Here is a 17,479-nt window from a genome sequence, read left to right as displayed (position 1 = left end):
TAAGTGTGGAGGTGAGAAAATACCTTGTTCTATAGGACATGCCCTTGAGTTTTGCTGTTGTACTACTGTAAAGTCAGCTGGGAGCTGCTTTCATAGCATTGTTGTGTGGGCAGTGATAGAGCAGAGGCCTTATGTTTTTTCTAGCAAATTTTAGTAATGAAACTGAAGGCTTAATTTTAGACTTAAGAGGTTATTTCCTATCCCCTTTTCTGATTTCTTCCTGGCCAAAGAGAGTATACAGTAAACCATTCTGGCTAGGACAGAAAAAGCTATTTTTCCACTGGGAACGTGTCTCCCCTAGGAAGACATGTTTGTTCTTTTTCCTGGGCCACTTATTATATTCAGTCCCTTTTCTGAGATACCAGTGGGATATTTTTAATTCAGGTAACTCACCTTTTACCCTTCTGTATGATCCTTTGTGTAGGAAGAGTTTTGTGGTGGCATGAGTTGAGTCTGTTCCCTAGATTCTGAATACTTTTTTCACTTTTTGATGGTTTTCGTTTGTGTATTTCAGTTATGAAAGAGGTTCATTAAGCCTGTCTCTGCTATCATATTTTCCAAAATCCATTATCTGTTTCCTTAGGATTTTTTTTTTTCTCTCTCTCTTTCATATTCACTTTCTTCTTCTGTAGGCTCCTTCTCAACTAAAACTGTGCTTATCATAGACTGTAGTGGAGGACTTGCCTGTCATGATAGCTTTTGTTGATGCTTCAGCCACTTTACATCTTTCTCTTCTCTTTAGTAACAACTATCTTTGTCAAAAAAGATATTATTTTATTACTTTTGAATATAAAAGTAAAAAGATAACTAAATATAAAGAGTTTAATACATAAAATATAAAAACCTTGGAAATCACCCATAATTCTCACCATCCTGAAATAGTCATGATGAACATTTTCATAAATAAGCTTCCAGGTTTATATTTTATGTTGCACACACCTACTGCTTACCCTGGATCTGCTTGATCGGCATTCTAATGAAGCTAAATATCAAATGAAGAAACCTCCATGACAGCATAAAATGAGACGTTTATTACTGTACAATTAAATTTTCATCAGTTTCTTACATTTTTATAAAACTGGCTGATTTCATATTAGTCTTCACAATCATTTTCATATATGGAGAGAAACAATGGTCCAAAAAAATTAAATCATACTATGTATATTGTTTTGAAACTCTACACTTAATATAGACATCTTGCTGTGCCAATAAATAAAGATTTATTAGTCATTTTTAATAGCTTTATGAGTTCCATTGTATAAATACAATAGTTAGTTTTAAGGGTTTTTTTGCACTTTATCATAATTTTCACTTTGGGGGGTAGTCTTGGTACATATTTATGAATTTTTCTTTCCTAGAGATACATCTCTAAATATAGAATTTCTGGGTTACTAAGTACGTACATGAAAAATGTTTAATCCACACTACTAAATTATCCTCTTGAAATGTTGATTCAATACCTGCCAGTAGCTTTCTTGTTAATATTTGCCATATAGGCCAGAAATACGGTATCTATCCTGACTGATATTTCTTTGATCACACCTGAGTTTTTATTTTCTTTTCTATATTTCTTTTTGAATTGCCTATCTTATCTTTAAACCAGGTGTCCGTAGATATGCTAATGCTTTTTTCCCCCTGAACATGTGTACCCAGGACATGTACATGTGAGGGTTTAAGAGTCAGTAGAAGGGAATAACTGCAAGTGCCTGCTTGTTCTGCCCTCCTCCTTTGAGTACACCTGTTCTTTCTGTGACCCGCCCTCTGTGCCTGTCTTTGATGTGTCTGTGCAGGCTCTCCCCACACTCTGTAATTCATGCAGCAGTGTCTCTGCACCCTGTCTCCTTCGGTGTTCTTTCTCTCTGCCTCTGTGCACCCACGTTCCGTGCTCTTGTGCTCTCTCACCCCACTTCATGCTGTCTGTCCTCTCACCGTCTCTGCTGTGTATCTTGTGAAAGCTACTCCTTTCCTTCTCTCTCTCTTTCATGTTCTCGTTGTGCTTGCCTGCTCTCTCCCTGTTTTTTCTTTCTTTTCCCCTCTCTCACTGTCTGATTGTATGCTGGGGTCAAAGAAAAGGAATAGTTTACTACTGTCAGTACAAACGAAGTCACATTCAGTTTTTGTTTATGAAGAAAAAGCTAAAGATGAATGACTTTTCTGTGTTTTTCACCTCATTATTTCCAGTGGCCCATGTTACCAGCAGTTGGGCAAATGAACAACATTAACTACCAAGGAGACATCCATGAGAGAATAAAATGATAGCGTTAGTAGTGTTTAAATGTTTACTGGTGTTTCTTACATTTTTATAAAACAGGCTAATATCATATCACTCTTCACAGTCGCACATATATGGAGAGAAACAACAGTCAAAGGCAGTATCTTTGAACCCAAGGATAAATTTCATCATGTGTTAAGAGATAAAAAGCAAGCTATAACATACACATGTATTTATATAGCTGGAACAAAAATATTAGCAGGTTATTTTAAGATTATGGGTTTATACATTTTTTTCTTTTTAATTTTTCATATTCTTTTTAAACAAGAATCAAGTATTTTCTAACATGAAACCATAAAAAAAAATTTGTGGCACTAACTAAAAAGTGACCTCAGCCAGACTGAGCAAAGAAACAAAACATTAGTTAAGAGCTGGAAAACAGAATTCTTAAAGCTTCTCATTGTGTTCTAGTTTCCGCCAATAGTGCCTATTTGAATTCCAATCTAGACATCATAAATCCTTCGAGAAGCAGAGTGAAAGAATAGAATTAGAAAAGTACTACACACAGTTTTTATGCCAAAATAAAACAAATTTTTAACTTCAGCTGCTAAGGATTGAGTTAATATACTCCTAGGTTCATGGCGTCTCTTTTAAAAACTTGGTTCCCACATCCCATCCTCATTCCTCTCCTCCTATATGCAGCTGGCCTTGTTATGTAAATACCTTTTGACTTAGAAGAGTTCTTACAAAATATACATTCTGTAGTTGTCATGTATTTTCAGCTTGTATAAAATGTGTATCATTATTTTTGTGACTTTCACTAAGCATTGTATTCTTCAGACGCATCTGCATTGCTATTCATACGTCTAATTCAGGTTTCTGATCATTGCACAGCCCTCTATTGAGTGCATCTACCAGTTTACCTTTCCCTGTAATTAACACCCATGCTGTTGTCAGTTCACCAGACACCCGCAGTGCACATCCTTGTTCATATTGCCTTATGGACCTTGTAAGGCTGTCTTTGGCACATAAATCCAGAAGTGGAATTCTTGGATCATAAATTATATGTATACATAATTTTCTGCATTAGTACCAAATTACTTTCTAGTCTGTATTTCTACATGCTGTGCATGAAAATTCCTTTATTTTGATTTTTCGGTCAATAATTTATAGTTTTACCAGATTAGAAATACAAGTTTCTATACCATTGAAAGGTTAGGGGTTTTTTGGTAATTTTTAATTAAATGTTACTTTTTGTGAGAGTCTACCTTATCTCCACTCTGTAATGTCCAAGGGAAGAAAGTCTGTCAGAGACTGCCAAAATCACTGCTGTGCTTGCAACCAGAATGCATTCATATGTTCATCCAAACATAATTATAATATGGAAAGTGACAGAAGTACAGGATGGAATATTTTAATTGTTTTTTTAATCAGATTTTGATATATAACAGGTAAAATAGCAGTATTTAATAGCAGTATTAACAGTGCTGATTTAAGATATCTGTGTAAAACTTTATTCCTAAAACACAGCTTTCACATTTGTTCCAAATGCCCGTGGAATATTTACAAAGATTAACTGTACACTTAAGCAAAATGTTGATAAATCCCCAAAGTAGATTACTAACTAAACTTATATTCTCTTAACCACAATACAGTAAGGTTGGTATTTAACGGCTATAAGTTTTTAAGGAAACATTTTAAAATATTCTAAACTTTGGGGCTATAGGAAAACTAAAAATTGAGATCGTAGAATTTTTTTTCATTAATGAGAGTAAAGTGAGTGAAAGTCGCTCAGTCGTGTCCAACTCTTTGCGACCCTGTAGACTATACAGTCCATGGAATTCTCCAGGCCTGAATACTGGAGTGGGTAGCCTTTCCCTTCTCCAGGGGATCTTCCCAACCCAGGGATCAAACCCAGGTCTCCCGCATTGCAGGCGGATTCTTTACCAGCTGAGCTATCAAGGAAGCCCAATGAGAGTAAAAGCAATATCCAAATCTTACAGGATGTGACTAAACCTATATTTAGAAGAAAATATAGAGCCTGTAATATTTTAGTTGAGCACATTCAACTAGGAAGTAATTAAAGTAAGCATTCTAAAAATCAGTCCCCTAGATTGATCACTATAACCAAGATCTGGCTCTTAAAAAAAAAAAAAAAAAAGACCAAATCTTTAGTTATTGTGACCATAGGAAAAGGGTCAATGTTAATAGGTTGGAAGGATATAACTCCAGTCAAAGATGTGGTTTTCTTAAAGAAGATTACTGTGTGCAACTTTAGGCTGATATATTTTAAAACCTAAATTAGATGGATGATTTTCTAAGAAAATATCTAAGTAGATCATTAACAACAAATTTTAAAGACCATCAATAAATCTATAGACCTTCCCACCCCTAACTATGTGCCGTCCAGAAATTTTGTACGAATATATGTGCCCACCAAAAGTATGAGGGAATGTTTCTTCATTCCTTTGCCAGGTTTGAGTAGTATCAGTCCTTTTAATGTTTGTTAATCTGATGTGTGAAAAAACTCATTGCTTTAAATTAGATTTTTAAATATTGGATTTCAGAGGTTGCTTGTTACATTTCTTATTTTGAGAATTAACTTCTTATATACTTTGCACGTTTTCCTCTGAAGAATTTTTATTAATTGTTGAGCATTAATTATATCATATTAATGAAGGGAATGGTAACCCACTGCAGTATTCTTACCTGGAAAATTCCATGGACAGAGGAGCCTGGCAGGCTACATACAGTCTGTAGGGTCGCAAAGAATTGAACATGACTGAGCATGCGCTATCTAAAACCATCTAATGGTGTGATAGCGTTCTTGTATACTCAACTTTATTTATTTGTCACATGCTAAGGAAGGTCTCTCCATCCTCAAGATTATAAGAAAGTATTCTCCTTGGGTTTTTTTTGTTTGTTTTATCATGTTTAGGGTAGAGGACAAGGAACTTAAATCCTTAACCCACATGGAATTTATTTTGGCGTGTCTAGGTGTAATTTTATTGCCTAATGTTTAGCTAATTGTCAGATTTTTAAATAAGATAGTGATATTCACAAGTTAATTTATGAGAAAAATTAACACTGTTTTTAAGCTGAGCTTTGATCAGTTGGACGTGGTAATTAATAGCCATGGTTGTTTTGAAATTTCTGCCCAAAGCAGCTAAAATCCTATGTGATAAGGTAATCAAAATGCAGTGATAAGAAGAGGAAACTAATTCTGACTTACGAAATATGGAGTTTTATTTATTAAACTTGAAGTTGGATCAGAGCATCCAGGTGAAAATATCTAAAACCATAGTTATACATGACCTCATGGGTGGAATAAAGAGTTGAGAGCCATCCATGTAAAGGTGATCATAATCCCTATAAATACTATAGCCAAGAGGAAAGATTTGAGAGAATGCAGAGAAGAAAAAGAGTGAGAGGACCACTTCCAGACCATAATTTTTGAGACTCATGTCATCTAGCTCTACCACCCTCTATAAAATTTTAATGATCATTTTCTAACCTTCTAGTTTTTCCCATATATTAATTGAGGACTTCAGCTCTTGGTTTTCTTTCTTCTCTACCCCAAACCCAACCATCATCTCGAAGACTTTACTATCCTGTTAGAGAATTTTTAACCTCAGTTCTAATGACAAGTACTGCTGTTACGTTTTAACTATACAGTCTCGTGGCCTTACTTTGAATTTTGGCATTATCCAGATTCATTACATCTCTGCAATCTTTATTCATTTTTGTATGAAAAGAAATTTTCTGAGGACCTTTCTGTAGGCACAATACATTTTAGGGGGCAGGATATTTTACAGTTATCATCTACCATACTTGGAGAAATAATTGACCAGTTCTGATTTTCTAATGGTGAATAATAGTGCTCACCTGAATTCTGCTTAAGATTTAATCTTGCCTCTCAGAATTAAATCTATGTCAAAATGTTGTTTTGAGGGCACACACTTTGTGTCATCTTTCACTGGTTAATAAGTTTTAGTATTTAATCTACAGTTGCCAGTTTGAGCTGCACACATCTAAAAACTTTCACAAGAAAAACTGTCTTTGGGTGCTGTTGACTGTATTTCTGATTTTGACTCTGCTTTATCAATGTGTATCTCTGGTACTAAACTTGAGTAGTTATAAATGAATTAGCGTAAATCCATTACTCTGAAAGAAAAGTCTCTCTCAGCAGGCACCTTGCTGGCAGAAGGTCAACGATAACAATCTTCATACATGAAGAATAACCATATAAGGTCGTGTAAGAAAGCATACACTTTTTCCTATATTTGATATGTTTTCCTAAGCTCAGTTTCCACCTGAAAAACAATTATTTGAAAACCTTTTTTTTCTGGGTCTGTCTGATGATGTGTCTGATCAATGACTGTGGGAATGAATTTCACCTAGATTTTAAGTAAGAAGTACAACAAAAACCCTGAAACATCTGTGAGATGGTGGCAGTTACTTTTTTCCCAGTTGTAATCAGGCATCAACAGGTGAGTTTACTCTCACGATAATAGAAATTAAAACAGAAGAAGCCAGCCAGTATGTATCTCCTTTCACCTCTGCGACAGAAAGCTTAAAAACCATGGTAGCTGGTAATGTCAGTTGACTTGTAGTCACTTAAATCTTTATGTGTAAGCCCAACTGCAAAGAACTGAGTGGGCTGATTCACCTCCAGGCAATGAGAGATGCTGAGATCACTATAGGAGATGCCTAAGACTCTCCCTTGGACTGAGGAACGTGGGTTATTGTGGGTTACCAACAGCATCTGTAAATGAATTCAGCAAAAATTACCTTCTATCCTGTGTTGGGTCCTCAGCACATGTCAGACACAGTGCAAGGCTGTGAGTTGTGATAATTGCTTGAGGAAGTCAACATGGCATGACCGCATCATTGTAACAGTTTGCACTTAGCTCTAGCCATAGTGTGTATACAGTGCTAGCACATGTACAGTATCCAGTGCCCACATTTTTGTTAGAACTCTTCACTATTATATGAAGATGACACTGTTGGTACCTTCCTTTGTTCCTGTATCCCTGATTCAGTAACAGGAGATAGAAGACCACCAAGCATGAGCATGAGCAGCAATTTTTCTCCAAATAAAGACTTCATAATCTGCTTGTATTTCAGTTTGCATACACAAATACACACATTTTATAGCTTTCTTGAGATGTTTCACACACCATAAAATTCACCTATTTTAAGTGTACAGTTCAGTGGGGTTTAGTATATTTACAGTGCTGTGCAACCATCATCCCAATTTTAAGATGTTTTCAATACTTACCATAAACACCCTATACACATTAGCAGTCATTTCTTCCAACTTCCTGCCCCTTCCCTGGCTATGTTACTAATCTGCTTTTTTTTCTCTCTCTCTAGAGTTCTTTATTCTAAACATTTCGTGTAAATGGACATAATATGTGATCCTTTGTGACTGGCTGCTTTCACTTAATATTTTCAAAGTTCATCTATGGTGTAGCATGTATTCATTCCTTTGTGTGACCAAATAATATTCCATTGTATGAATATGCATATTTCACTTAACTATTCATTAGTTAATGGACATTTAGATTTCTTCCACTGTGGGGCTACTATTAACAGAGCTGCTGTGAACATCCATATACAAGTTTTTATGTGGACATAGCTTATATTTTTGGGGGGCATATGCCTACAGGTGCATAGACTCTGGATCATATGGTAAGTCTATTTTTAATCCTCTGAGGGACTACCAGATTGTTATGCAAAATATTGTTACCATTTTGCATTCTAAGCATCAACATGTGAAGGTTCTCATTTCTCCACATCCTTGAAAACACTTGTTTTTGTCTGGCCTTTTGATTTTCACCATGCTAGAGAGTTAACTAGATATATCTTGTTGAGCAAGAATTTAGTTTTAGACTGTTTTCTATTTTTAAATGTTTACCTTTTTACAGGCAGAAATGAACTTAATCAGATTTAAAGTGGAAGCAGAAACACGCATACCAAGACTCCTCATTTAATCAGATGTAAACATGTGTTCTTTCACACCCAGTGGTGCATACCACGCCCAGTCGTGTACTTTGGAAGTGCAGGAGGTCCTCAGACTCGTTCTTGGAAAGGACCATCAACACTTTGCTGCCTCTGCCCCATAAGGTGCTCCAGCCTCTGCTTCAACAGCTCCTCCGCCACTCACTCACTGCTCATTGGCATCTCATTTCATTTGTCTAGGCACTAGTTGGCAGAGGTTTTGAAAATTTAAAAAGATCCAAAATCTGCCTGTGTTAGATTTCCTGGCTCTGTTCCCAGTTCTGCTCTCTGAAGGCACAGGAAAGAGATCTAATCTACTCAGGCCCCCGCTTCTTCCCTGAAGTATTTTCTCTCAGGTCTTCACTCATTGAACCAGTTCTCACAGGTCATCCTTTCTACTCCACTTTCCTAAGTTGGCAGCTTCTGGGTCTATTTGTTGATATCCTGTTTTTAAACATATCCCTTTGAATTACATATGCTGTGCCTCAGATAGTGACAGCAGATTTATCATTCTCCTTTCTGTAAACTAAACTGGTAAAGCATCTGCCTGCAATGCGGGAGACCCAAGTTCGATCCCTGGATTGGGAAGATCCTGTAGAGAAGGAAATCGCAACCCACTCCAGTACTCTTGCCTGGAAAATCCCACAGATCGAGGAGCCTGGTAGGCTACAGTCCATGGGGTCACAGAGTTGGACACGACTGAGCAACTTCACTTTTCACTTTCTGTAAACTAGAACACTTGTATGGCCTAACATATGTTTTACTCCTATTGAACTCATCAAAGCCACTAAACCTTTATTGCCACACTTCCTTATTTTTGTTTCATTTATTCTCATTTTTTAAACTGATAATACAATCACATGGTACAAAATTTAAAATATATTAAGTATTTGATAAAGTATCTTCTTCCCTCTCCTGTTCCCCAGGTAACCATCAGAGTTACTCAGTATTACTACTTCTCGCATATCTTTAGAGATTTTTAAACAGCTTTATTGAAGTAAGTTTACAGAGCCGTGCAGTCATCACCACAATTCAGCTTTAGAACACTTCTGTCACCCAGAAAAGTCTCATACCTGTTCATAACCAATTCACATTCCCAGCGCAAGACAAACTCCCATATTCCTTTTTTCTGCGTATTTCATATAAATGGAGTTACATAATAGCTAGTCTTTTGTATCTAGCTTCTTACGGATATTTTCAAGATTCACCCTGATAGTATGTACCAGTACTCCTTTTTATCGCTGATTAGTATTGTGTAGCTCTACCACATTTTGTTTATCGGATTGCCAGTTGTTGGCCATTTGGATTGTTTGATTAGGGGGGGATAATATGAATAATACTGCTACGAATTTTTGTGTAGACACAAAAAATTTTATGTGGACTCATTTGAGTATAAGCCTAGGAGTGGAATTGCTGGGTCATAGGTAAGTTTATGTTTATTTTTTAAGCAAATTCTAAAGTGTTTTCCGAAGTAGCTGTATCATTTTGCATTCTCAACAGCAGCTTGTGAAGGTTGCAGTTTCTCCACTTCCCTGTCAACTCTTAGTACTGCACATCTTTTTGGTTATAGCCATCCTAGTGGGTGTAAAGTGGTATCTCATTGTGACTTTAGTTTGTTTCCCTCATGAGTGATAGTGTTGAAATCTTTTCATATGTTTATTGGCCACTCTTACATCTTCTTTGGTAAAATACCTATTCAAATCTTTTGTCCATTCCACATACATGAAATATCTCACAACTTATTTAGATCTTTAATTTCTCCCACCAGTGTTTTATAGTTTTCATTGTACAAGCCTTGCACTTCTGTTGTTCAGTTTGTTTGCTGATATTTCATTCTTGTTGATGCTACTGTGAATGGAGTTTGTTTCCTTAACTTTATTTTCAGATTGCACCTTGCTAGAATATAGAAATACCATTGATTTTTTATCTTCTTGACCTTATATTCCACAATCTGGCTAAACTTTTTTATTTAAGACTTTGTAGATTCCTTAGTATTTTCTACAGATAGCATCATGTCATCTGCAAATAAAAAGTTTTACTTCTTCCTTTCCAATCTGGGTTCTTTTATTTCACAGGTATTTTATACATAAAAAGCAAGTAACTATATATTGCATATATTTTCTTCCCTTTTCTCAAAAATGGCAGCAAAGTTTGCTTTTTGTATTTGACACTTTATATTGAAATTCCATTTTAGTGTGTAAATTATTCTCCCCTTTTTAAAAAAACAGCTGCAGAAAAATTATAGTGTATTACCCGTCAGTCAAATCTTCCTCACCACACTTTAATACATATTGGTTTAACATGATCTTTGTCTCCTAATTTTATATTAGCTTTTTACATTTTTTGCATCTAAATCATTTGTTCTTTGTAACACTTCCATAACTGCAGGAATGCAGCTGTTCCATTTTCTAGATGGGGAAACTGGCAACAGAGATTATGGCTTGCTCAAGAAGAGACAGCTAGTAAAGGGAAGATGTGAGGCAGGTTTAGGTATTTAGACTCCAGACTCATAGCTTTTTCTACTGTATCAGAGTTATTGCCATTCTTCCTGCCTGATGCATAAGGCTTTACAATTATCCCTTGTTTGATTTGGCCTGTCCTTCCTATTATTATTAGGGATCCTGACAGCCCTTTAGTCCCTTCCGGATGTTTTATATGGGAAAGCTGGTTCCATCAGCTTATCCTTCAGGCCCTATAACTCCATCTTGCCCTCAAGTATGCTATGAGAAGTTTTGTTGTATTATTCAAATCTAGTTCTCTGCTATATATTCTGGTCTACCAGTTAAATGACCATGTCTACTAGGGGAAAAAAGGCTAACCTGGCAGGGTTTTGTTCTGCCTGCTTTAGTGAACCTTGGCTAAAATTTGCTGATCTTTTTTTTTTACCTGCATATGCTTGCAGATAAACAAATTCGTGATCCATTCTAGAATTTTACAGGTCATCATTTTTAAAGCCTGCAGTTTGCTATGCTTATCTTTTTAAAAGTTAATTTCTTGTCTCCAGACATTTAACATAGTTCCTCTGCTGCAGGATCTGTTGCAAGTTCCCTGAAGGTCCTGAAATATAGTTTATCTAGCTCAGGGAAGGAGGTGCTCTGTTTCCTTTCTTGACTTGGGTTTCAATTTACTCTACCAAACATCCTTAATCAGACAAGCACCTGGCATTTATTCAAAATGTAGATACCCAAACCCCTCACTTAAAACCTCCAATTCATTGTTCTGGGTTAGGACCCTTCCTCAGGAGAGTGTTCTGATGAACCAGTTTAAGAAATACCATTTTATATCAATTTTTTTTTACTTTATTTTGGTAATCTTTTGGTTATTCACAAACATTCCACCATCAGCTCCCTTCATTGCTCTGAATATAACTAGAAAACCTTTGGGGCTCAAATATTTAAGTGCTTTTTGCAATATTTCTGACATTCAGGACTTCTCATAGGGCCTTTAAGTTTTTTGGCATTTATTCTTGAATAAACGCCTAAGTCGGATCTTACTGGAAAGCACTCTGCAGTTCACCACTCAGCCTATTTAGTTATCCTCTGCCCTCTTTCTTATAAGTTTTGTGGTAGTGTCACTTCAGAATTTCTTTCTCAAGACACCAGGCTAATCTTTGTCTAGCACCCTCTTCAGAGTGTTTTCAAGCCCTGGGAACACACCCAGTCTTGTCTTAGCTTCTTGAAACAGCTTGAGCCCTTATCTAACTACAGCATCCACCTCTCTATTGCAAAATACGGAGTAGCATGTTCACATTGCTGCAAGCTTGCTGGCAATGTCATCTCAACCATTTGAACTGGGTTAGAAAGGGCTCTTGGTGACTTGTGTATTTTCTTATTCTATAGGTAACTATGCCTTGACCACAAATAATGGTAACAGGATCTCTTGTTTTTTCAGGTGACAGACCATGTCTCTTCTGACTCTGTTTCATCTTCTACCAGTAGTTTCTGGAGCTCGAACTCTACCCTTTGCAACAAGCAAAATGTGCATATGTTAAATAAGGGCGTACAAGCAGGTAAATTAAACATTTTCATTGAAATATTAATATAAGTAGCTCTTAAACCTGTGATAAGATACTCACTCACAATAAAAGAAATGAAGATTAAAAATGTACTCAAGTATATTCTCTGGTGGTCCAGTGGTTAAGAATCTGCCTTGCAGTGCAGGGAACATGGGTTCGATATCTGGCCGGGGAGCTGAGATCCCACATGCTTCAGGGCAGCTATTGAGCTGGCGCACCACAATTAAAACCTGGCACAGCCAAAAATAAATAAGTAAATTTTTTTAATTAACAAAAAATGTATACTCAAATGCCGTTTGTCACCTATCAGATAGACAAAAATTCAAGTTTGAAAGCAAGTTTGTGGGCAGGCATGTAAGGAAATAGGTACATTCTAGGAGGTGTGTAAGTTGGGAGTGCAACCCTTATGACTAACAACTTGGCAGTTTCTATCAAAATTACTTTGACCCAGCACTTTTACTTTTGGAGTTTAGCCTGTAGATATATGGTACAAATGTGTAAAATGACAAATGGTTAATGACAGAATTAACCTCTGAAGTATTGTCTTATTATAAGCATTAAAGTAAAATCAACTTAGAATGTCCATCAGTAGCTAAATTGTTAAATAAATTATTGTATATCCATATAATGAAGTCTTTGGAGAAGGAAATGGCAACCCCCTCCAATACTCTTATCTGGAGAATCCCATGGACCAAGGAGCCTGGTGGGCTACAGTCCATGAGGTTGCAAAAGAGTCAGACACAACTGAGCAACTAACACACATAATGAAGTCCTACTTAGTATGAAGAAGCTTTTGCTACTAATGTGTCAAGATCCCCAAGATACATAATTAAAAAGAAAAAGCAAAGTACAGAATAGTATATATCATGCTACTACATGTATTTGAAAAATGAAGAGAATTGCTTGAATGTGTGCAAAAATTCCCTGGAATCACAGGGTTATAAACTTAATGGAGAACAGGAATGGGAAGGAGGCTTTTCACTTTATGACTTCCTATATCTTTTGATTTTATAAAACAGAAGTAATCCTGCCCCTTGATTATTTTTCCCTTCAAGTCATGTCTTTACATCTGTTAACCTCTTCCTTACCTTGGTGACTGCATTTACTGTCCTTCTTACTTGGGATCAGAACTGAAATCTTTTTCCCAGTGAATCCATATTAGTAGTTCTTTCCCTCTAATATCTAAACTGACAGAAGTGAACTCCTCCCCGACACAAACATCTCCATCTCTCTACCCTCTTCTTCCTTCTCTTCTTCTCTCTCTTAAAAGCCTTTTACCCCACCCAAGAGGAGTCAGTAGTCTGCGGTTCTGAAACCTTAAAAATTTTTTTAATTTACTGAAGTAGAATAAAAAAAACTAACTCTAGTGGTATCACTTATCATAGCTTAGGATTCTTTCTGATGGCAATAAGAGAAAATATAACTCAAATTTGTTCTTAAAAATGAGATATCTCATGTATTTGAAATTACAATAAAACTTTGAAGACCCTTGATGTAGTAAATCAAATAATGTGATTCCAAAACTGTTTATATCAACTCTGCTTGCATTGTCTTTTTGCTTATATTCGTTCAGAGCACTGTCTTCAACAAATATTTTTACATGATGATACTTGTTTAAAATGTGTCTTGATGATTGTTTTGAATATTTTACCAGATTTATTTATTTATGTATTTTTTCTTTTGGCCACGCTGCACAGCATGTGGGATCTTAGCTCCTTGACCAGGAATCAAACCCATGCCCACTGTAGTGGAAGCATTGAACCCTAACCACTGGCCCACTTGGGAATTCCCTATTTTACCAGATGTAGTTATGAAGATTGTAGATCTCAATTCTTTTCATTGCAGAATAGAAAATGATTAATTTTTTTTTTAAGTTTTCATTTACTGACTTAAATGCACCTGCCAACCAAATCTCAAGGCTTTTCTCAGAGAGGTCTGTGATCTTTACCCTCAGGTAACTTGGAGATTGTGAGTGGTGTCAGAAAAAACACTCGAGATGTTGGAATGACTTTCCCAACTCCAAGTTCTAGTGAGGCTAGAATGGAAAAGGACAGTGATGTGACTTCTTGGTCAGAAGAAAAAATAGAAGAGAAGAGGCTCCTTACCAGTTATCTTGCAGACAAAAAGTTAAAGAAGAACAAGAAGAGCTGCTCTGAAGGTCGGTTTCTAAGTCCTGCTTTCTTAGTAGAAAAACTTGTGAATTTCTGTTCTCTTGCAATGCTAGGATTCTTCATTTCTAGACAACTTAATGTTGACCACCCAGCACCACCTTGGCACATTTTCAGAGTAGAGTCATCTCTCTATATCTGGAGGGGTTTGGATTGAGAACTCCTGAATATCAAAGGCTGTGGATGCTCAAGTCTTTTATATAAAATGACCTAGCACTGTCCCCCAAATGCAAGGATTCTGCATGCATGTATACAGAGGGCTGACTGTATTTAATGCTGCAGTTAGAGTCTATATACCTACAGTAAGCGGACTCTAGAGCATTTTGCTGGCCCCTGACAGCTGATTCCCTGAGAGCCTATATTAGGTATATGTTTCTGATGAGAAAAATGAAAAATCTTTTTTTCTTTCTTAAAAATATCTCCTATAGGAGTTTCATGGTTTGTTCCTGTGGAAAATATGAAGTCTGGTCCTAAGAAGGAAAACATGCCCAAGCATCATGGCCCTGGTGTCTCCTGGTTTGCACCAGTAACCAACACCAAACCCTGGAGGGAGCCCCTGCGAGAACAGAACTGGCAGGGACAGCACATGGACAACCACAGTTCACTAGCCGGCCCCGGCAAAGAGCCGCTGAAGCCATTTGTGAGGGCAACCCTCCAGGTGCCGTGAGATTGAATTAATTTTAGCTGTACGTTTAAGAAGGAAGAAAGGGTAAATCTGACCTGGCATGCTGAAGTGTAGTCGTGTGACCCTTGTTTCTGGCACCTGCACAGTTCATTAATCATTCATTAATCAAAGGCTGCCTTACTATTAGTATTATAAATCACATATCACCCTCAGTATCTGAGAGGGGCAAGGCAATAGAAGGGAAGATGTTGTGTAGCTACTCATTGGGTTTTGTAGATAGATAGCTGCACGGGGAGTGTAGTAGAGGCCTGATGTTTGCATCAGTCTTATGTTTGTTCCTCCATTTATATAACTCCTATTTCTACTTAGCACGGGGTTTAAAAGGCACCAAGTCTCTTTTATATAAGTACTTGGGAGCCAAAGAAAATGTTATTTAATGATGTATTTCTTTGAAGGGAAATTTAAAATCGCACAGTGAGCCAAACTTTATCCCATCCACATTGGGGAGAGTTGTAATTGCCATAATCTTAGTTCTTGATTTATTCCAAAGGCATTTCTTTGATCCCGCTGATTTTCCTACTGGAACTGTCCTACTCAGGGAGTTGTTAGATCACCCTTCAGCTCTACGTATTTTCTATAAGTTACAAAGAGGCTTTCCAGACCTGCTGGGCAGGCACTGTTTTTCTAGGCCCTTGGAGAAAAGAATGCGTCATTAATATGAGGTTGGAGGGCTTTTTCTTCTCCTCAGGAATCACTTCAGCTTCACAGACCGGACTTCATCTCCCGCTCTGGGGAACGGATAAAGCGCCTGAAGTTAATAGTCCAGGAGAGGAAGCTGCAGAATATGTTAGAGAGTGAGCGGGAGGCACTGTTCAACACTGTGCAGGAATGGCAGGGCTACCGGGACCCCAGGCACCTGCTCCGTAAGAGAGGTACACTCTGCCTATTCACTTCCCCAGTACTCGGTAGAGAGGCAAGGTCTGCTTCGTGCAAGGCAGCACTGCTCAATGCCAGGCCAGTTACAGTTCAGAGAGTGACTTTTTGCTTATTGAGACTCAGATCTCCTTAGATAACAGAACCTGCCTAATTAAGCTCTCAGCACTTCCATGATCCAGAAAAACATGGTTAATCTTGCCCTGTCACTACATCTTAAAAATGAGAGTGTACAGTGAGAATGGATACTTGGCTTGCAGAATCTTAGTTCCCTAACCACAGATTGAACCCAGGTCCTCAGCAGTGAAAATGTGGAGTCCTAACTACTGTACTACCAGGGAATTCCTGAGAATGATGTTTTTGAAAACCACCTCTGTCACCATGAACAAGTTAGTTCCAAAAGTATAATTGTTTTGATGGGGCTTGCTTCCCTCAAAGGGTAATAATAATAAATACTTATATAGCTCTTGTGTTTTTCTCAGACATTATTCTTATTTAATGCTTATAACACTTCTCTGGGGTGGATACTGTTAATATCCCTGTTTCACAAATGAGAAAACTGAGGCAAAGAGACATTAAGTACCTTGCCCAAATGGATTTGAGCCCCTGTGGCCTGGTGCTAGACTCTGTGCTTGTAACAATTATGCTAGATGTAGTATCTCAGTAAAATAATATGCAAAAGCTGTGAAAACTATAAAGTACCTACTGACGCTTTAATCACTGCCTTACCGGTAAACAGGTCAGTGTTTCAATTCACACTGTTTAGTCTGTGCCACAGCGTGGTGTCTTCAGGAGCCTTAGGCTGCTGTCATAGTCATCATCGTCTAACCCTGGCTTTGCCTGTTGCTCACCAGCCTGCACTGCCAGCTCAGGGTACGGGCACAAAGCCCTAGCTGCTCCCTCTCACAGTTCTTGAGCAACACACTCTTCCTTCTTAAGACACAGTCCTCTGTTACCAATCCCCTAAGGGTCAGGATCCCCTCAGTGGATCCCTTGCCCAGAGTCACAGTTGTCAATTGAATGAGACCAGGTTCAGCATAGCAGAACATTAGCTGATCACAGAATGGAGAAAGGAGAGCTCATGTTTTTGTTTGGTTTTTTCCTTTAAAGATTTTTTTGATGTGAACCATTTTAAAAATCTTTATTGAATTCATTACAGTACTGCTTCTGCTTTATGTTTTGTTTTTTTGGCCGAGAGGCATGTGGGATCTTAGCTCCCCGACCAGAGATTGAACTGTCACCCCTGCACTGGAGGGTGAAGTCTTAACCACTGGGCTGCCAGGGAAGTCCCAGTAGAGCTCATGTTCTAAAGAGGAGCAGAGTAAGGGAATTGAAGGAGGCAGGAGGAGGCAGATAGGTTGATGAGGGCTTAGGAAAGGGGCGGAGATTTTCAGGGGCAGCCAGGGCATGCACAAGCCTCCATGGTCTTCTGCACATGGTAAAGATTGTGCCTCAGTTCAGTCCAGTCGCTCCGTCATGTCCAGCTCTTTGCAACTCCATGAACTGCAGCACGCCAGACCTCC

The 17,479-nt window shown here is 37.7% G+C and overlaps 1 protein-coding gene across 5 annotated transcripts in view; it reads left to right on the top strand.

Moving 5' to 3' along the window:
- Positions 1-17,479, top strand: part of ALMS1 (ALMS1 centrosome and basal body associated protein) — a 183,995-nt gene that overhangs the window by 159,769 nt on the left and 6,747 nt on the right. For all 5 annotated transcript variants that reach the window (XM_040223844.1, XM_040223841.1, XM_040223843.1 and 2 more), the window contains 4 exons: positions 12,107-12,224; positions 14,185-14,388; positions 14,827-15,056; positions 15,772-15,955. In XM_040223844.1, the coding sequence (XP_040079778.1) occupies positions 12,107-12,224; positions 14,185-14,388; positions 14,827-15,056; positions 15,772-15,955 (736 nt within the window). The remainder of the gene's footprint in view (positions 1-12,106; positions 12,225-14,184; positions 14,389-14,826; positions 15,057-15,771; positions 15,956-17,479) is intronic.

Source organism: Oryx dammah, unplaced genomic scaffold, assembly GCF_014754425.2.
Source record: "Oryx dammah isolate SB20612 unplaced genomic scaffold, SCBI_Odam_1.1 HiC_scaffold_25, whole genome shotgun sequence".
NCBI classification, from domain to species: Eukaryota; Metazoa; Chordata; class Mammalia; order Artiodactyla; family Bovidae; genus Oryx; species Oryx dammah.
This window is presented reverse-complemented; position numbering and strand designations above follow the sequence as displayed.